This window comes from Ictidomys tridecemlineatus, chromosome 1, assembly GCF_052094955.1.
Source record: "Ictidomys tridecemlineatus isolate mIctTri1 chromosome 1, mIctTri1.hap1, whole genome shotgun sequence".
NCBI classification, from domain to species: Eukaryota; Metazoa; Chordata; class Mammalia; order Rodentia; family Sciuridae; genus Ictidomys; species Ictidomys tridecemlineatus.
Genome location: NC_135477.1, coordinates 116,858,073 through 116,879,779, shown reverse-complemented (window position 1 = coordinate 116,879,779; position 21,707 = coordinate 116,858,073). Strand labels below are relative to the sequence as shown.

General features: G+C 35.8%; 1 protein-coding gene across 2 annotated transcripts in view; it reads right to left on the bottom strand.

Annotated features, from left to right (window-relative positions):
- Positions 1-16,043: 16,043 nt before the first annotated feature.
- Positions 16,044-21,707, bottom strand: part of Wdr36 (WD repeat domain 36) — a 34,158-nt gene continuing 28,494 nt past the window's right edge. For both annotated transcript variants that reach the window (XM_005327318.5, XM_078045514.1), the window contains 2 exons: positions 20,153-20,340; positions 16,044-19,139 (listed from right to left, as the gene is read on the bottom strand). In XM_005327318.5, coding sequence (XP_005327375.2) covers positions 18,990-19,139; positions 20,153-20,340 — 338 coding nt within the window. In that variant the 3' untranslated portion in view covers positions 16,044-18,989. The remainder of the gene's footprint in view (positions 19,140-20,152; positions 20,341-21,707) is intronic.

Sequence of the window (21,707 nt, the reverse complement as noted above, 5' to 3'; positions counted from 1 at the left end):
AAGCAATAGAAAGCTTTGGTCCAACTGTTGCCGGCAAAGCTAAATATTAATGATATCCAATAAAACCATGGTTTACTTCAGATACCCCTCAGTATTCATGTGGGCAAGAAAAGTGGGGACTGACACCTACACGAACAGTTGCTGTAGCTCAGGTAGTAAATAACCTCATTAAATAAGTCAGTTTACTTATCTTTCTGAAGGCATATTTTGCAACTTATTCATCTGAATGGTTAATATTTCTATTCACATCCAATCACTACAGAGATGCTGCAGCATATGGATTAATTTTACAAATGTAGTTTGTGTTGAAGGTGTCCCGTTAGGGGACAGTTGCTTTCAGTTGATCATATTCTAGTCCAGCATTATTTTTCTATTCTTTATGGAATGAGTACTATCATTAAGAATTTTTGGTGTCCTGATAAAAAACATTTGTTAAGGAAAAGTATCCAAAGCTGAAAATAAGGAGAAAACATTCCTGCATGCCTTTCCAAAGTTAAACTGGAGCATCAAACCCAGGGCTTCATGGGTGCTAGGAAAGACTACCAGCGAGCACATCCCAGCCCATTAGAGCAATGTCTAAGAAACTTCATGTGTAACAGGGTCCTCAGATGATGTAAGAAAAAATGATTTTGAGTATTTACTTTTGATTAGTAAATTCAACAAAGTTGTTTGTTATTTTATAGAAGAATGATAAGTTGTCAAAACTTTTTGCCCAGGAAAAAGGCACATATTTTCGCTCTAGAAGAAAAGATATCCCAAAGTTTGAAATGTATTGCTCCTCAGGAATTATCTTTTTGTCTTTTTAAAAATAATTTATCTTCGTTTCATCCCAGTGAGAATGGTCATGATCAAAAAGACAAGAAATAACAAATGCTAGTGTGGTTGTGTAGAAAGGGGGACTCTTACACACTAATGATGGAAATGTAAATACAATATAGGAAAATCAATATGGAGATTACTCAAAAAAACTAAAAATAGAACTACCAAATGGCCCAGAATTTCCACTATTGGACATATACCCAAAGGATTTGAAATTGTTATACCAAGAAGATGCATGCCCTTCGATGTTTATTATAGCACTGCTCACAATAACTAAAATATGGAATCAATCCTGATGCCCTTCAGCAGATAAATGGATGAAGGACATGTGTATTTACTCAATGGAACACTACTCAGTCATTAAAAAAAGAGTAAATCCTGTTGTTTACAGTAACATGTGTGCAACTGAACATTATTTTGAGTGAAACAAGCCAGACCCTGAAACACAAATGCTACATGTTCTCACTCATTCAAGGAAACCCAAAAGTGAAACTTGTTGAAGTAAATAATGGAATTATGGTCTCTAGAGACAGGGAAGGGAAAGGGGGAAGGGGAAATTTTAGGTACTGGGAAGGGTGCTGGGGCAAGAATGTGGGTTAGAAGGGATGTGACCAATGCATGATGTATGCATGTACAAAAATATCTCAGTGAATTCCATCAACCTGTACAATTAAAATGTGTTAATAATTATAATTTTAAAAACTGAAGGAAAAACCCCACGGAATGTAAAAAATCAAAAAGGAAGAGAAGTTTTTATAGTACAAATATGCTAAAAGACTTTCCACTTGTTATTAAAATTTGTCTTTACAACTTTATTAAATAGCTTTTTTATTAACAATACAGCCCTTTTTCTCTCACTCAAATATTATTATATTATTCTTAGTGGCAAAATATCAACCAGTTTTATATCTAACTTAGCAACTGATTGTAGCTGTCTTTTACATTCTTTCAGTCTCTTGGATTCTCTTGGAATCTGTTTGACCGTCCTTTTCTCTTTCACTTGGACTCTTCAAATATTTGTATGAGAGTTTTCTTTTTTTTTTTTTTTTTTGGAGTCTATATTTTATCACAATCCCTCTTCCTATTCTAGTGCAAATCAAGGTAAGGCATGACAGAACTTTAAAAAGATGATATACTTGGAGAGGATATACTGACTTCCCTTGAAAATTGTCCAGAGAACAATAGAGCTAAGCCAGTGGTTTGGCTGGTATTTCACTCTTGAGTTAAACTCACTTGCTCTCCCAGTCTCTGGTATAATTAACTGAAGAGCTTTAGCCCTCTTGCTGGCTCCTCTCTATGGGCAGGCAACTTTGTACTTATGACAGCTGTGGTCAATAGCACTCGCAGAAGAGGCAGGAGCTAGGCTGACTTCTCCCCCAGATTCATCATTCCTTCTTTTCTGGAGCAGAGTTAGTGAGAAGGAAGAAAAGGCCAGAAATGAAGATTAAATGTCAGGACATTGCTGCCACAGTTGGGCAGGTCTGATTATCCAACCCCTATGAGGAAATCCAGTGACCTTCCAAGCAAGAAAAGAACAGGCCAGGTTTTTGCCATAATCAATGTTAACGTTTCTACCTGTAAGCAAGCATCTCAATTTATACTATACAATAACACAGAATACTTTTATGTTGAGCCCTTATGGGAGGTCTCTGCATGTTTAAATATTCTCAAAAGAAGTGTTTTTTTTTTTCTTCAGCTTTAACCTTCAGCAGAGCTCAGGGTGTGTTAATGAACAAGTGTGTGAATGAACATATGAACCAAGCATAGGCTGAGATTTCAGTATATTATAGGAAGCTGACGTTTCTCCAATGAGCACAGTCTGTTCAGACAGCACAGCACAACCTGACACAGCAGCTACTGAACTGGTTTCTTGCGGGAAGGGGGGGAAAAAGTGGCTGCTCACCCCCAAATCAATCAGAAAGAGTATCATCAAGGTTGTTCAATAAAGGAGATTCTACATGTTCCTTAGGAAAAGATTCCCACATCCATCAAATCTTATTGTTGAGAGCTTGAGAAAGTTCATTTGAAATTCACTGTGTTCTAGGACAAGCTCAATCCTGTTTTCAGAAAAACCTTTGTTAGAAAAGCCCTCCTCTTGTTCAAACATTATTTCTCAATCTCTCCAGTTACATAATCTGAATTCTTAAAAAAAAAAATTCAGTTAACCCTAGACTAGAGACAACCAAAATATCTATAAATTGAAAAATAGATGTTAAAAGCATACTAGGTTTATAGAAAGGCATATAGCTTAGTGATAAAAAGAAAAACGAAAAACTACTGATGCACTCAGCAAACATGGAAGAATCTCAAAGCATTATGTTGAATGAAAAAAGCTATTCCTGGGACCATACATTGCATAACTGTGTGGATATGGAATTCAAAACCTGCAACACTGAAATATGACTATCGAAACCAAAGAAATACTTGCTTCTGCAGAGTGAGTAGAAGGGTGGGGAGCTAACTGCAAAGGGGCAAGAGGAGGCATGCTGGGTGATGGGCGTATTCTATACCTTGTTGAATCGTATATGGATAAGTTTATTGTCAAAATCTATTGACCTGAACATTTGATATCTATGAGTAAAAATTAAGTAAAATAAACTTCAAAAAGAAAACTTGGAAAAGAAAGGGCCATCACAGACTTTTCCAACAGCCTTGCCAGTATCTTCCCTATGTCAAGGATTCTGACGTTTCAATTGCCTCCTTGAAAGAGAAAACTACGGCCAAATAATCAGTTTCTGTCTAGCTGCATTTTTTTTCCCTACTGGACATGATGAGGTTCACCAGAGGAATGAGTGAGTCAGCAATCAGTTTCCAGAAAATTCTATATTTCTGCATGGACTGCAATGGTGGGCAGCGAAGGGGATCAAACCCAGTAATGAATGAGTGCTGTGCTCCATTAGCCAGGTTGTTTCTCTGAGGCAGTTCCCAAACAAACAGGTCTAGAGGGCAATCGCATGTGAAGTATCGTAGTCATCTTCTTGTAGGCACCAGGTCAGTGAAAGGGTTCTCCAGTGGATGAGCAAATTAATAGGTTCTTTTGTTTATTTGCACAAGTACAGACCTTCCCTCCAAGGTAGAGGGTCTTGGTACTACTAAATAACCCCAGCCCAGGACACCCCGGCATTGATGCGATGTTAAAATAATATCTTGTTTATTGTTAATTATACTACCTGATGGCCTGTGGAGACAGAAGGAAAGAAAGACCACCTACTACTAATTGGTCAAACTACTTTACTTCTCGGAAGTAACCGGAGGATTAAATGAGAAAATTTATTTAAAGTTACTGAGTGAAGTCAATAAATATAAATTCTTAGATGAGATTTTTTTTTTTTGCAACTTTCTCTTAGAGCTCTAAATGTCCAACACATGTGTGGAAAGACAACTTTTATTTTCTTTTTGACTAAAATACTTCCTCAGAAACATAACTGAGCCAGGTGTGGTAATACACGGCTATAATCACAGCGGCTTGGGGACTGAGTCAGGAGGATCGCTAGTTGAAAGCCAGCCTCAGCAATGGCAAGGCGCTAAGCAACTCAGTGAGACCCTGTCTCTAAATAAAATACAAAATAGGCCTGGGGATGTGGCTCAGTGGTTGAGTGCCCCTGAGTTCAATCCCCAGTACACCGCCCCCCCCCCAAAAAAAAAACCATAACTGAGCCTTTAGTAAGTCATCCACATTCCTATCAGGCTCCTCACTTCTGTGGGATCATAGTTAGGATAGAAAGGATCAAAAATCCTTGTAAGCATTAGGGAAAGAATATAAAAGCTAGTCATTTGAATGATCCTTAATGACTGTTCCCTTTTAGAAGTGAGTTGATTGAAGGACAGTGTGGTTATATGGTCCATTGAGGCATGGCATATGCTTCTGGAAAATTCAGTGTACAAAAATGAGCCACTAGAGCAGAAGGTGCCAAGAGACTGAATAAAGAGGTGGATGAATACAGAGAAACAGAAATTTGTCTTGGAGGAGCACTGGGCAAAGATTTTTCTCCCATTCTGTAGCCTTTCTCTTCACACTCTTGTTTTATTTGCTGTGAAGGAGCTTTTTAATTTGATGGGATCCCATTTATTGATGCTTGGTTTTATTTCTTGAGCTTTAGGGGTCTTGTTGAGGAAGTTGATGCTTGCACCTATATGATGGAGTGGTTGAGTCGATGTTTTCTTCTAGCAGTTGCAAGGTCTCTGGTCTAATTCCTAGATCTTTGATTCATTTCAATTTGACTATTGTGCCGGTGAGAGATAGGGATCTAGTCTCATTTTTCTACTACAGCCATTCGATTTTCTCAGCACCATTTGTTTAAAAAAAAAAACTATCATTCCTACAAAATCTATTTTTTGGCACCTTTGTCAAGTATCAGATGGCCTTAGATATGTGGATTTGTCTCTTGTGTCTTCTACTCTGTTCCATTGTTCTTCATGTCTATACTGATGCCAACATCATGCTGTTTTGGTTACTACAGTTCTGTATAATGTAACTTCAGATCAGGTGTTGTGATGCCTCCTGAGTCACTTTTCTTGCTCAGTACTGATTTGGCTATTCTGGGCCTCTTATTTTTCTAATTCTGTAAAGAATGTCATTGGTATTTGGATGGGGGTTGCATTGAATCTGTGTGTTGCTTTTGCCAGTACGGTCATTTTGACAATATTGATTCTCTCTATCCAAGAACAGGGGAGGTATATATATATATACACCTTATGGAATTTCACTTTTTATGCATAAGTAAAAAGAAGCAATCAAAAATAAATAAATAGACAAGCTAAAGGGAGTCTTGCAGAGTAGAGGAAGGAGAACAGGGGAGGGAATGGGAGGACAAGAAGGAAAAGGGAGGATAGTGAACTAAAATCAAATTCTATGCATGTATGATTTTGTTGAGAGGAACCCAGTTACTATGTATAGCTATAAAAATATAAGAAGAAGAGGAAGGAGGAGGAGGAGGAAGAGGAGGAGGAGGGCCTTGGGTGGCAGCAAGACAGGAGGATTCCCTACTCCCCAATGCAGAAGAAGGGCCATAGCCAATCAGAACAAACCTGTTGTTAAATGTAATTAAGAAACATGCTGGTGGGGCTGAAGGACTTGGCTATCTTGATGACTTCATTTATCCTATAGGGTCTGGAAAACATGTCACCATCGCTTGGTGGGCAAAAAAGCAGTTATGACCTGCATGGCTGTAGTCAGGTCAAGTCAAATTCCTACCGTTCAGAAGAAGGGTGGTGTCAGGATGAGGAATGAATGTTTACATAGTGGGTCCTCGTAAGTATGAACATGTTGGCAGATTTGCAATACTGTTAAAATGATAGACTCCTACCTGGGCACAGTGGTGCATGCCTGTAATCCCCAAAACATTTCTTAAAATATGCCTCCTTAATTTTTTGATAACGTATATATATGTGGTAGTTTGAGGTCTCTGGTAAAATATGATTATCCTAGCTCTCTTCACTTGTATATCAATCCATAAAATCCATGAACAGCACATATGTGTCACCCTGGGTGAATGAAACAGCTGAAGCAATTGCTCAGTGGCTACCACATCTGTACCCAGATTCTTGGGGGCTTAATGAATGCACAGAAGCAGGAAGATTTAATCCAACTTGGGGTGAGGATGGTAGTCAGGAAATATTGCCTATAAGAGAAAATTAGTCTTGATGAGAAGTAGACTAGCTTGGTGCAGAGAGGGAGAGACTGAAATCCGAGGAATCAGAACATCCATCTGGATACCTCAAGGGCATTTCAAACTCAACTCCACCTCATGCTCCACTACCTTGAAGCATGCATGTGAGGTTTACATATGTACCCTCTTCCCCCTCTCTCTGGGGTCTCTGTCTCTCTGTCTTTCTGTCTCTCTCCCTGAAATCCTCACTAGAATCATCCATCCAGTGTTACTAAAAGGAACACAGGAGTTGACTTTGCCCATGTCTTCTCAGCCATTACCAAGCCTGTTCTTTCTAACGCCTCAATATCTTCTTGGCTGCCCCCCACACCATGTGGTATGTCATGTTTTCATGACTGTTTAGTTCACCATACTTCCTGATTTTCTATATTATATCTTCTGTCAAACCCATCCAAGGACTCTTAACTACACATATTTTACTATCTCTTTCAGGGTATCATTTTGCTCATTTTCAGGAATTTCAATTTTCTGTTAAAATTGTCCATCTCTTCATCCAGTTTAATTCATATTTTCTTCAACATCTTTCTAATAGTTTCAAGTTATTTCTGATTTCCAGTGTCTTCAGGGCAGGTTAGGTGCTGTGTATTGCCAGTTTCCATCTTTGGCAGGACCTTGGGATCTCAATATCATTTATTTCCAGGATCTCCTACTCTGATTTACCACCTAGCTCCAGATTCCTGGGCCACTGCATGCTCAGTACACATCTCCCCAGGGAGAATCGGTAGGCAGGGAGAATCTGTAGGCAGTGAGAATGAACTTTACCTTGAAACTCCTCCAGATTTTAATTGGTCTCATCAGCCCACACACAGATATTTAAAACTTCACTGATTTCATCTTACCCCAGAAGAGTCTCTGCCTGACTCAGGCTCAGTCCTGACCTGCCCAGGCCTGTTAGCAAACACCCTGGGGAAAGGTAATGGCCCCTGATCTTCACTCATCTACAAGGCACCTGTCGTTCTCTGGAAGAGTTCCTTTAGACTTTCTATGTATCCACAATGTTTTAATGGCTTGAAAAGTACATATGATATTATATTTTGTCTTTATCTTTTTAGTTATTTCCATTAAAACTGCAAGGTATTCTTATTGTAACAGGAAACGGTCTGTTGTGGATTTTTGTAGTCTAATCCATAAATATCCCCTTAGCGTATCCAGTCTTCTCCATCACTGTTCTACCTCCTGATCCAGGCTCCCATTGTCTCACCTTAGTTCCTCATCCATCTCCCTGCTCCCTCTCTCACTCTGCTATCCTCTAATCTCTTCTCCATTTTGTAGTCATCGAACTCTTCAAAAAGCAGATCAGAAGATAACACCCTCTTGCTGAGCAATGATCATCGATGGTGCCTCCATACTGAAAGGATAAAGATTGAAATCCTTAACATGGGATATTTGGGTAATAATGATGTACAGATTCATCAGTTGTAACAAATGGACCACCCTGGTAGGAAATATTGATAATAGGGAGGCAGTGTGCATTTTGTGGGGAGGAGGTATATGGGAAATCTCATTACCTTCCTCTCAGTCTTGCTGTGAACTCAAAACTGCATATACATATATGTGTGTGTAGAAACACACACACACACACACACACACACAGCAGGGGCTGTGCCTCTCAACTTTCATGCATACACACACACACATCAGCTCTCTATATCTATGGGTTACTCATCCATGAATTTAACCAACTGTTGATCAGAAATATTTGAAAAAATATTGCATCTGTACTGAACCTGTGCAGATGTTTTTCTTGTTATTATTACTTAATACAGTATAACAACTATTTACATTGTATCTGTACTGTATTAGGAGGCATAACTAACTAGAGATTATTTAAAGTATATGGAAAGGTGTATGGGTTATATGCAAAGGTAGGTTATATCCATTTTATATAAAGATCTTGTATCCAAAGATTTTGATATCCATGGGAGGGCCTGGAGCCAGTCCTCCATGGATACCAAGGGAAATGTGTATAAATATGATAAAGATCATAATCCTTAACATGCTTTCTAGCCTCATTCATGTAAGAGGTTTCTTGTATGGATCCAAGTCAAGTATCAACCCTTAAAATTGGAAAAATTGTGGAACATAAACTACTTTCAGTGGGCTTCTGATTCTGATTGGCAGTTCAGTTTTCTAAAGCCAACAACATTTTGGTGGCTGAAAAAAGTGCCAAATGTCGTGGGATTTTTAAAGAGGCATTTTTAGAGGTCACTCAGTTTGAGGAAGGAAAAGAAGAAAGAAACACATTTTAAGTTGCTGTGTTAAGTTTAATGAGAAATACATGAAACAATCTACAGTCTGTAATCTATATTTGCTTTCTTCAGAATTCATTTGAAAACACAGCAGCAATTGTCCCTAGAAAGTGATGTAGCATGTTTTCTTTATTTAAACTATGTCATTTCCCTTTTTGACACTTCTTCTTAATGGAAAGTGGCATTTAGACATCTATTTTTATTTTAAAAAGTAAACCTTTTTATCTGAATGTAGCATATTTTTCATGAAGATAACATTGGGGTGATTTTTAATTCAATATACCCCCGCTAAAAGTGTTCTAAAACCTTCCCATCTTTCTAACATTAGGTCCTTTGACACATTCAATTGAAAGATATGGAGTCTGCTGTCTGTCATCACTCAGTTAAACCCTTCTTTTATCTTCTATCTCCATAGTCTGAGCTACTGAGAGAGAGGAGGCTGACTCACCAGTTCTTTCCTCAGACATCCTGGACTAGGTCTGAGATTGCCTTTAATACTTCTTGCTGAAAGAGCATGGGCTTGCTTGAACCCTAAATCAGCAGAGCATCAAAGCAATTCAGAACCTCACTTCTCTTTATATTGCTTTAATACTCATTTCTGCAGCTGCTATGCTTATTACTGGCAATCTGTGCAGTCTGGGCAAGGAGAGCAGTGGGACCACTTGGTATTGAAGGAAGCCTGGAGTCTGGGCTACTGTTAGAAATCAAGTCTACAAGAGAACAGGGCTGGTCAGGCTTTGTCACAAATGTCACCACCTAGACTCTTCTAAGATACAAACTGCTGACAATTCTAGAAGAACTCATCCATCAATGCTACTCAGGTATGGTCTACAATCAAGAATGTTGGGATTATCTTGACCATTTTCACCCCTTATTATTCATTTAGTTCATTTCATACTAAAATGTTTTACCATTGATAGAATATACACCAAATTTCTTTGGTTTAAATTGTAGTATATCCATAAACTCACACAGAAACAATCTCTAGTAGATAATGAGCACTGAGTCTGGGGCATTATGAACCAAAAGGCAGTGTCCAGTGCTAATACAGAAGTAAACTCTGCCTTGTCTTTGCTTCTCATAGAGCCCTGATTTTATGTCTTCCTTATCACCCTGGATTTCTTGCTTGGGACAGCTTTATGAGGTCTCAGGTCTGGAGCTTTGGCAGCCATCTTGAGACTACAAAATGGCTGACGTGAGGAATGGAAGACCTTGTCTTAAAAGTGAAGAGAGGAAGTAGAAAAAAAGGGGGAAAAACCCTGCCTTGTGCAGTATCACTAATTGAACCAATGGTGAACAACTGCCTACTTCCATATTTTGATGTATAAGAAGAATAAATTTCTTGTGAAAAATCAATATTAGTTGTTACTTAGTCTTAGAAAATACACTTAACTGATACAAAATTGTTCTCCTTTTACAGGAAAGTGTGTTTTTTATTTGTATGTAGGACAATATTTATTACTGATGCTGTTACTGTTGCCAGGAAGTTTCAGTGTGAAAGAAAGTTTTGTATTGGGCAGCTAAGAGGAAGACTTACTTTTGGCCCCCAATATCCTGCAAATACCCATTCTATGCTGGGGGAATTCTATTTTGTCTTAGTATTCTCATTATGGAACCCAGAACCTCACTCTCTCAGCCCTGGATACAGGCATGAGCTGAGTCCTCTGGAGGTCTTTGTAGCATTTGTTCCAGGGAGGGCAGGGGCTGTACCTCTCAGCTTTCCAAGAGCTCAGGGACAGAGGTCCCAACACCCACTCAGTATCAGCCATGAAAGTACCTTTTTCACAGCCATGTGGGCTATGAGGGATGTAGACTGATTCCTAATCATTGTTTAATAAGTTTATTTTTTGCTCAAAATAGCTGACATTGATTCTTAGCATCCAGACTGACACATTTCATTATATTAACAATTTACCATTTTTGATTTATCAGTTATCCTAAAGTTTACCACCTAGTCCTAACTAAATTCAAAACCCACAGATCCCAACTAAATCTGATGTTCTTCATACATGAAAGCCACCCTAATACCACTGGTCCACTTACAGGATCTAAGAGTAGTTCTGATGCACGTTCCATATCTTAAGTATTTTAAGTCATTAAATTTAAGTCATTCTCAAAGATGAGAATTGGGTACCACATAGCACATGCCACCACCTCCCAGCAAGGCTGTTTCTTTAACCAAAAAGGGAAGTGATCCTTAATATCCTTTACTTCAGGACTCCCCAAGACCTTATGAATTAAGGTACCCATTAATCCATGTAAGGGATTAGATCTACTGATATTTCCTGTACTTGAAACACTGAGAGTAAAAAGAGTCAAGTAATCTATTCTTCATACAAAAATACTTTTTCATAATAATTTGCTGACCGTCTAAAATAGACTTCAGGGAACTGCAGGGAACCCAGGACTACTCTTCAAAAACTGCTTAATTAGAGATTTATGGAACACCTGTCATGTGCATGTTGAATTGAGCTCTATTGAAAATGTGGAAATTCAGCTGAGGGTGGCAGAATGAGCAGAGGCAGAGCAGTGGGAACAGAAGAAGCCTCCAGGTGCACTCAAGCAGTGGACAGGACCAGTGGGGCAGTGACTAGAGAGGGAAGCAGAAGCCATTTTCCCCTATGATCTCAGTTTTACTTAAGTGCCTCTGAGCAATACTATTTGTTCTGAAGTTTTGTTACATAAAACATTTTAAGAGCTTTAAAAAATCAGCAGTTTTTAGAGATAAGATTGGTTTCAAGTGATGTAAGATGTAGTATATTTGCAGAGTAACTGCCATTTCCCAGGAGGAAAGGAAGTGGTAGTTTCCTTCTTTGAGCTCTGGTAAGGCTTAGAGATAAGCCAATGTGAGATTCTCTTCTTCATTCAGTTCACATGGAATCAAGTGGATTATTTCTGTTCATTGCTGAAAGAGAGTGAAACTTTCCACCCAACATTCCTCATGACTTCTGGGAAATCTCAGGCACGTAGCACACAGCTTAGGTGAAGATCTCTTCTGCCAAGCCTGCCCTTCCCATCACTTTCTGGAGCAGTTCCTGGTGACTCATGGCATTTCCCTGCATCTGCTCTCCCAATTCATATCAGTGGGTGCATAGAGAGGAAAACAGGGCCCAGTGCTCACCTGGAGACCATCGCTCCTCTCAGAGAACCAGAGTCACAGGCTTATATCCAAATGAGTGTGTAGTCAGATCAAGTGAGGGTCTGGAGTTTTAGGAAAGGTCCAATGACTCAGGTAGCTTCCAGCGATCACCTTCCAGAAAGAAATGAAATCTGGCCAGCTACATATATCTATATAATATAGGATGTGAGTATGTATGATGGTCAGAGGCATGGAGACCAGGGTATGAATGTATGAATGTTTAGGGTCTTTATGTTTTGTTTTCTGAAATACATACCACTGCACGTAAGACAGAGCAAGTGCTAAGTATTTGACAAAAGACAGAGTAAATCAATGATGGCAGGCAGGCAGTCAGGCAGGTGGGTAGGAGCATGACATTGTGTGCTGGATGTTTAGCCCTTGGGGCAGTGAACACTTCTTAGAGACTCAATCCATGCAGGAAGGTGGGTCCAGACTTCCATATCCCATTTGTTTGCCATTAATTCGCCACTGAGCTTGCATATTTACTCTAATGGGGGGAAATGAGCCAAAGTTATGGGACAGTAGCTCCACATGGAAATTTCAGATGAGAAAAAGAACTAAAATAAATGAGCTAAAAAGAATAGAACTTAGTTAGAGATAGCAGACAAAAATAAAAATGATAGCAAAACCTGCATTGAAATATCCATTCTTGGCCATAGTTAGCAAATAAATGGTATTGCTAAAAGCTAGAGGCTTGGGTCATGGTTCAGACCTGTGAGGTACTGGGTTCGATCCTCAGCACCACATAAAAATAAATAAAATAAAAGTATTGTGTCAGTCTAGAACTAAAAAATTAAAAACAACTACATTCTAGGATTTATACCATTATTATTTTTTTTTTAGTGAACATTAAACCATCTTCTACATGTAGAAGTTAACAAATAACTTATAAAACACAGATGAAAACTAAATAATATATATTTTGCATGCCCTTTTGGAGATATTTAGTAGATTCTGTTCAAATTGGAAATTAGTATAATTAAAACTGGAATTCATCATACAGTGCATAGATACTAAAAACATCTCTATAGTTCTTTTATAACTAAATTTCATCATTAAGTCCCCACACCACTAGATTTTTGGGGAAAACAAAATCACCAATTAAAATTGTCACCAGACAGGGGTCATCTTTTCTCGGAAAACGTGAAGCAACTGTCTTCTTGGAAGGAGACCAGTATTTTTGTTTTGTTTTCAGGGTTTAAAAGTAAAAATACTATGCTAACATTCATCTTCAAACATTCAAAACAGGATTTTTAAGTGAGATGATACCTTTCTATTCTTTGAAAGTGTAATCCCCATTTTAGCATAATAGGACTACAAGAGAGGTGAATATAGGAAGTGGGAGGGGAAAAAGCCTTCCCCATTTTGTTCTCATTATCCTTGGAGGATGGTGGGAGGGAGAGGAGGAGGGGAAGGAGGAGGAGAGGAAAAAAAGGGAAGGGGAGGGGAGAGGAAAGAAGGAAGAAGAGAGGGAGAGGAGATATAGGGAGAGAATTTTGGGGGGAGGACATGAAGGAGAAGGGAGGGAGTGGGTGAGGAAGGGGAAAGGAAAGGAAAAAGAAAAGGGATCCATTTCCCTTCTCAGTCCTGTATTTGGAGAGGGAAGTGAGATACTGAGTATGTGAGAAGGAGGAATCTTAATCCCCAGCACCTAATCCTGGCCTCTAGGAAGTGGGTGTGTTTCAGTGAGTTGAAATGAAAGGAATGAAGAAGCATGCAAAGAAAGGCTGAAGAAAGAATATTTCTTTTGTTTCTCAGTGTTTCAATCCTGGTCACAAAAAGGTCCAGAAAATGAAATAACTTAACCCTTATGAAGGTGTCTTTAAATTCTTAAAATAAATTTTCCTTTCTGCTTAAACACTAAAATTTTCTATAATTTACAATCAAGAGTCCTAAATAAGATGATATAAAATGTAATTTAAAAATCCAGTCACACCAATAAAATTTTCTCAATGCCTTGGATTTTGGTGTACTCTTTGATTTGACAATGCTAATTTAGTTCCTCGAAACAAAAAAGTATGTATTTCAAATATTGTACTCAGTGCTTTTATTTAATGAATATATAGAACTTGTAAGTACACACAGTTTTAAAAATGCTTCCCCAGATCCTCGTATAAAACTTTCTCCAGGAAGAAATGTATTTTTAGACAGATGCAATTTTTGCAATTCTGCCTGCCTTTCCCCTTCATCTACTCACAGAACCCATTTCCATGGGTAGTTACTCTACCTTCTCAACTCAGGTGGCTCTGCTTGGTTGTTTCCATCTCTTTTTCAGAGTTCCACATGTGACCAAACCCAGCACCGAATCTTTCTGGCCACAGTGATAGGTTCAAAGTTTAAGTAGGCACATTGAAATCTGTTTAGGACTTGTTTAAAGAGAACTCCTTTCTAGTTAGTTTCGGAAGAATATGTAAATTCAGAACTGTTGGGAGCTACCTTGCCTCAAGTTCTGATCATGGATACATTCCCAGTACTAATAAGAAATTCTGGAACATAGTAGGTTCTCAATAAATCTTGATTGAGCAGTTAGTTAATAATGAGGAGAGCAAAAAGGGGAACTGGAGAAACTGATTTCCAAGGAACCCGTAAATCTAGCAACAGGTGAAGCCAATTTTATTGCTAGATTTTGCAAACACTATTATGTATGAGTTGGGCTTCCTTCACTTGTAAGCAGCAATTAATAAAAAAAGGCATAAACCTATATATAAATTTACACTATATATTGGAAAGTTCAGTAAATCTTGTGATTGGTAAGGAAAACATAAATCAATATTATCTTGAGAAAAGATAAAAAACTCCATAGTAAGTAAACAGAAAAAATCAAATAGAAAAAATCATGATGTAATAAGGACTCTATGCAGGGCTTTTCCCACTTTGAGTAGAAAATTTTAAAAAAAATCAAAGATAGATAAAATTCTAAGAAATGGAAAAATGGACAGTTATATCTTTATTAGAAATAGTACTATCCCAGGAATTAAACATGATTCAATATAGGAAATATGTGATTAAAATTCATTATATTACACCAATTAAAGATCTTGATCCTTCAAGATAAGCTGAAAAAAATCACTTGACAAAACTCTACACATACCTGTAGTTTAAATTTTTAGAGCAGCAAGTTAGAAACAGAATTAGAATTTAACAAAGGATATCTACCAGAAACTCAGAGCACACATCATCCTTCATGAAAGAACATTTACAAGCATTTCCCCTGAAGTCAGTAACAAAACAAAAACTTCTGCTGTTTGTCAGTATTTGACATTTTGTGCCAGATCCAGCTAAAGCAATCCTGATTCTAAACAACTATATGAACTATGAATAATTGATAAAAAATAAAATCTCAGGGCTGGGGATGCGGCTCAAGCGGTAGCACGCTCACCTGGCATGCGTGCGGCCCGGGTTCGATCCTCAGCACCACATACAAACATGTTGTGTCTGCCGAAAACTAAAATAAAATATTTTAAAAATTCTCTCTCTCTTAAAAAAAAAAAAAAAAAGACCTTATTATATTCTTTAAAAAATAAATAAATAAATAAAATCTCAGCAATCATAGAATGGGATTCTCTTCGATTTTCTAAGTTAAGAATACATCCACAGACTCTTAAAAGAATTTGGCAGTGTCACAATAGAGCCATATAAAAATCAAAATGCTTTTATAATAGCAATAACCATTTATAAAATATATTAGAAAAAGAGATTTCAATAAAACAAAAATAAAAACCCCAGAAATAAATTTGTCAAAAAAATCTATATTTTGGGCTGGGGATGTGGCTCAAGCGGTAGCGCGCTCGCCTGGCATGCGTGCGGCCCAGGTTCGATCCTCAGCACCACATACCAACAAAGATGTTGTGTCCGCCGAGAACTAAAAAATAAATATTAAAAATTCTCTCTCTCTCTCCCCTCTCTCACTCTCTCTTTAAAAAAAAAAAAAATCTATATTTTAAAAATCTATGAAACCAAGAAATGCTTGCCCACAAATAATCTGATTTAATGAAGAAAAACAGTGTACTTAACTAAAAACACTCGTATTATGGTTTTCTATAAATCAATCCTACTAATATAATACAATCCAAATCAGAACTTCAAGAAAATACGCTCACCAGTAGCCAAAAAATTTTTGAAAAACATTAGGGCTCTACCCCACTAAATCTGAAACCATACCACAACTATCATCAAAGTAATACATTTATTAGAAATATAAAAGAGCTCAATAAAAGATTTTAGTACATTTAATGAAGCAGAATCTCAAATCAGAGACAAAAGAATTAATTTTTCAATAAATTATTTTTGAAGACATTTGAATTAAGGCATGTCTATACCTTTACTTTAATCACACAAACCAATTACAGATAAAGATCTAGACATTTAACAACTCACACAGATGCACATTGCAGGAGAAAATACAACTGCAAAATGAACAAATATAAAAAAGATTAAAAAATATGATTAATATCTTAGAATAAGACAAAATTGATCAATTTGGCTATATAAAAATATAAAATCTCTATTAAAAAAAGAAATGCTGGGCTGGGGATGTGGCTCAAGCGGTAATGCATCACCTGGCATTCGAGGGACGCTGGGTTCGATCCTCAGCACCACATAAAAATAAAGATGTGTCCACCGAAAACTGAAAAATAAATGTTAAATCTCTCTCTTTCTCTCCTATCTTTAAAAAAAAAAGAAATGCTAAGTAAGGTTAAAGACAAGCAGTCAACTGGGAAAAAACATTGGAAACAGACATAGATCAATATCTAAGTTTTATAAAAACTTAACCAAATCCATGAGATAAAAAGACAAATCATTCAATAAAAAAATGAGAAGAAAAAGATTACTCACCAAAAAATATGGTCTAAAACAAACATGAAAAGATGCTCATCTGAATTAAAATAATTTTTTTCACTCATTAGGTTAATAAAAATTATAAAGATTTAAAGAGTTCCATGAGAAGGGGAAGTAGCTGCTCATTCTTAGCTGAGGGGAACATGATACTCATTTTGGAAGCCAACTTGATGGAAGTATCTCTTTAAATTAAAAATGCTTATCCTCTGGCTCAGCAATTTGAATTTTAAGCAATTACTACAGAGAAATTATTACATGCACATAAAGACTCACATAAGATGATGTTCACTCCAGCTCTGTTTAGAATTAGAAGAGAGGACTACTTAAGTGTCCATTTTAGGCCAAACAGATTATGGGACATGATGCAAAATAAAGATCAGTTCAATGAGAATGTACTAAAATAAAAAACAAGTGGTAAAAGCAAGTTGCAGAATGATGTAAAGATCTTTAAGTAAAAAACCATAACTATACATTTTATTTCCTGTGGTTATATACAGAGATTGAAGATTTGTCAAAAAAAACGTGTCTGACATTCTTAAAAGTACAATACAGTCACTTATTATGTTTAATTTAAAATTTAAAGATACAGCAATATACACAGACTGATTTTTAAAAAAATATATACAAAATTATATTCTTTTCCCCTCCCTCTTTGATGGTAAATGCATAGAAAAGCTTCTGGAAGATAACCTGCCAAACTAATGTGGGTAATACTACCTAAAGATATCTCCAATAAAAATACACATATTCAACTCAATACTCTCATTTGAAAATATAAAAAAATTCAGTTCATGATTTGTTAAAAAAATGTTTTCTGTTGATAGTTATTATCATTTGTTTTAGCTATTTACAATCTTTACAAGGTATACAACTGCATACTGTATTTCTGCCATATTTCCACAATAATTATGTTGAGAACAGGGGAAATCATATTCAAGAAAGTTTTTAAATTTTTTAAAATATATTTTTAGTTGTAGATAGACAATAACTTTATTTATTTTTAATGTGATGCAGAGAATTGAACCCAGTGCCTCAGGCTAGGCAGGCAAGTGCTTTACCACTGAGCTATAGTCCCAGCCCCTCAGGTCAGTTTTTAAAGGCAGAACTTAAATCATTATAATATTTCAGTTAGTGGCTTTAACAAATTGATATATATTTTTAAAAGATAACCAAAACTGAACACAAACTTACTTCCCTAGTTTACTAATTCTATATTATTAAATAAAAACACTTCAACATTAAATTCCTTCTTAGTCAATTCCTTTTAAGGACTGCTTTTTTAGGAGGAGATAGTCTGTAATACAAACTCTAATATTTAACAAGAATGTTATTGGTGTCTAAACTAACTAGCTGCATTTTAGGAATGACACTACTTTTGAGTGTACTAAATAAAAGCAGTTTTTTAGAACACTGCGCTTTTAATTTTAAGAACTGCTTATTTTTAGCTTATGTATTGCTCAAGTACTGAAATATAAAAAGGAAAATGATGAGGAAAGAGAAAACTGCCAGATCTTCCAGGTTTTGCAATAGTTGAGACAGAAAAGAAGAGTCAGTAGTTTCTTCCCAAATAAAGCAAGTCATCCATAAAGAAGGAAAATCTCTTTTAAGGACAACCTTCAATAGAAATTGGAATTCCCCTTTCCTAGTATGGATATCCATTCAATATTTTTCTATAACAATTTGCCTTGGGCAAGTATCCATCATACTTCTGATTCAAGAATAAGTTCCTTCATGATTGATTGACAGTGGAAAAAGCACTAGGCCTGTATTAGAAATTCAGATTCATCACTGAGATCCCAGCAACCTTATACTGATTCTTCTTCAACCACATATGAAGTCAGTACTAGATGATGTCCAAAATGCCTTCCAGCAATAAGAGCCATGATTTCATCAAAAACTACCAAGGAAAGAAACACTCCTTTTTTCTTCATAAGGGCATTTTTATAACTATATTACAGATCCCTTACAACTGACATCTTTAACTTAATTCAGTACTTCACACTAAATATGTAGTATCTCTTATATGTAACATATTAAAAAACACATGCTGATAACAACAATTCAAAAAGCCATAAAAGTACCTAAAATGAAGGAACTCAAAGTAAGTTATCTGATTCTTAAGGCTTTCCAAACAAAAGTAGGGGAAATTTTATTTCAAGAAAGTATTTAGCATTTAAAGTATTAAATTATTTACTATTCATGTAGTGCTGCATTTTTCACACTGAACCCATTTAATAAAAATCTCTGCTTTCTTTAATCACTTAAGGTTTTTTTTTATAACAAAGCACTTTTGATATAATTTAAAACACACATGCTTTGATTGAAGAGTGATTGTAAATGAATCCAGCTTTCTTCCACTTGTGATGACAACTTTGTCATTTCTTCTAGGAGTACTGGTTCTGTAGGAAGCATTTTAAGGTGTAACTGAAAAGAAAAATGATAGATATTTTATTTAAGAAGATTAAATTTTACCTGATTTGGATTTTTTTTTTTCCTACCAAGGAGCCCAAGGAAATACTATCTAATTTTCTCCTTTAAATGCTGGTTTATTATTCTCTCTGATTTCCCACTTGTTCATTATTTTTTTCTAAATCATGACTTCCTTGATGGACTGTCACTTCCTCAGCAGAACTGAAATAGTCATCATTGTTCATCAAACAAAAGTCCTGAACCAAAGTCCTATTTCTAACACTAACTCTAACTAAACTTGGTAAATGTGGAAAAATATACAAATATAATCTGTGGCACTTCTATTGTTCAACCCTGTATGTTACTGTCTAGCTTTTTAATAATTTTAAAATAATTAGATCAAGTGAAAATAAGTTTTAGATAATTAATGAGACAGATAAAAAATCATGTATTACTAAAAATGAGCATCATCTATCCTTCAATGCATTAGACTATTAAAGAAGACCTTCAAAACACAAGCTCTCTATTCTCTCTATTCTGTTAATTATAAAAGCAACTGCTGTGTCAAATCACTTGAAACTCCTTCAACTATAATAGAGGTGAATATTTTGATTTCAGCAGTAGAAAAAACAAATATAAAATCTGACTTTTTCTTTATGATCAAGAAAAACATAAAATATAACTACTTAGAAAAAGTTAATGGTTTAGTATATTGGATCAAATGATGACATAGGAAAATTAAAAGGTACAGTCAAAACTGTAATAAAGTTATAATAAAAAGTAAAGATTACCAAACTGTGTGGTCCAACTACTTCAGTGCAGTAGTCCCTAGCCACATGTGACTATTTAAACTCTAAAAAATTAAAAATTCAGTCTTCTAAGTCACACTGGTCATATTTTCTATATTGAACAACCCACAGAAGGCAAATGGCTATCAGGACAGTGTGAATGTATAGCATTCCCAGCTTTGCAGAAAGTTCTACTAGATAATGCTGCTAAGGAAGGTAGGTGGAAAATATTAGACTTACTTTTAGAAACAATGCAAGGTATGCCTGGGCTAACTCAAAATCACGCTTTCTGTCCAACATCATCTCGATCATTTTCAAGAAACTCTGCATGACTTCTATAGATCCACCACAGTCAGGAGACAAGTTCCTTAGCTCTGTTTCAATTCCTGATGGGCCCATTTCTTTCAGAAGGCTGAGAGCGGCTTCATCTACATTAATTTTAAAAGGAATCCCATTATTACCTATATTCACTAAGAAGCTACAGTTTTTCTTTCATACCCCACACAAGATATATTTAAATGGCATCAGAAATTTTGAGTGTTATTTTTTTTATGTTAAGCAGTAGAATAAACTCCCAATAAGTGAAAATCAGCAAAAATAACAAAATCAATACAATAAAAATATTGAAAGCACTAAATTTTCTGAATTTATAGTAATTTAAACTTTCTTTCCTGCTCTTAAATAAAATCTAATGCTTCATGACACACACTTCAAGGTGCTCACAAATCAATTAGAACAAATTCTAACACATGAAGACCATCAAGGTACATAACAAACTATTAACAATAATTACCACTGGGTATAAGATAGAGATTTTTTTTGCTTTCTCCATTTTATTATTATAAAATTGTAAAAGTACATGATAACTAAGAAATAGTAACAATACAAAAATATATAAGAAGGGAAAGGCGCCAGGCCTTCTTCTGATCCTTCAAACCTACTTCATAATTGTTTCATGTGCACTCTACAAAAATATACTCAACAAACCATTTTATATGAGATTTGATACTGTAATGGCAATGACTGCTTTTAGCTTTTTGAAACACCACCGATGACAAAAGGCTATAAAAAACATTATTTTTATGTCACTCAGTATATTCTGAATAATAGTGTTTTTGTTGTTTGTCACCCCAAAACACAAGTCTTTCAAGGGCATCTTTTCACTTTTGCCCATATGGATTTCATAAAAACAAAAGCATTAGGATCATAAACCAACAGGATAGATCAAATGTTTCAGAAGACTACTTATGATCTTTACAATTGCTTACAGTTAATAGTTTCATTAGTATTAACTATAGACTATCACCTTCAAATTTTAAATATATTAGCACATTTAACTCTATACATTATAAAATTTCTATAAGATAATATGGAAATATAAAATTACTTAAGACAAGTCTCTGTTGTACTGAAAATGGCATTCCAAATCAAATATATAAATAAAAACAAAAAGCTTGAAAATTACCTACAACAAAATCGTTATATTTGATACACACCAAGATCCTCATTATAAAAGCTGTCAAAATTTATCCTTCTCCAAATTGGAAAAAAAAAAAAACCCAGAAAATCTGTTTTTTTTAAAAATTATTTTCTTTTAGTTGTCAGTGTACCTTTAAGCACTTTATCACTGAGCCACCACCTCAGTCCAGAAAATCTAATTTTTCATGAAGAAAGTATGTGGGGTTTTCCATGGATTTTTGCAATATCAATATCACCTGAGTTTAATGTGACTCATTTAATATAATTTAAAAGGTAAATCAGTTCAGATTAGAATTAAAATTTCAATCCTTTTAGT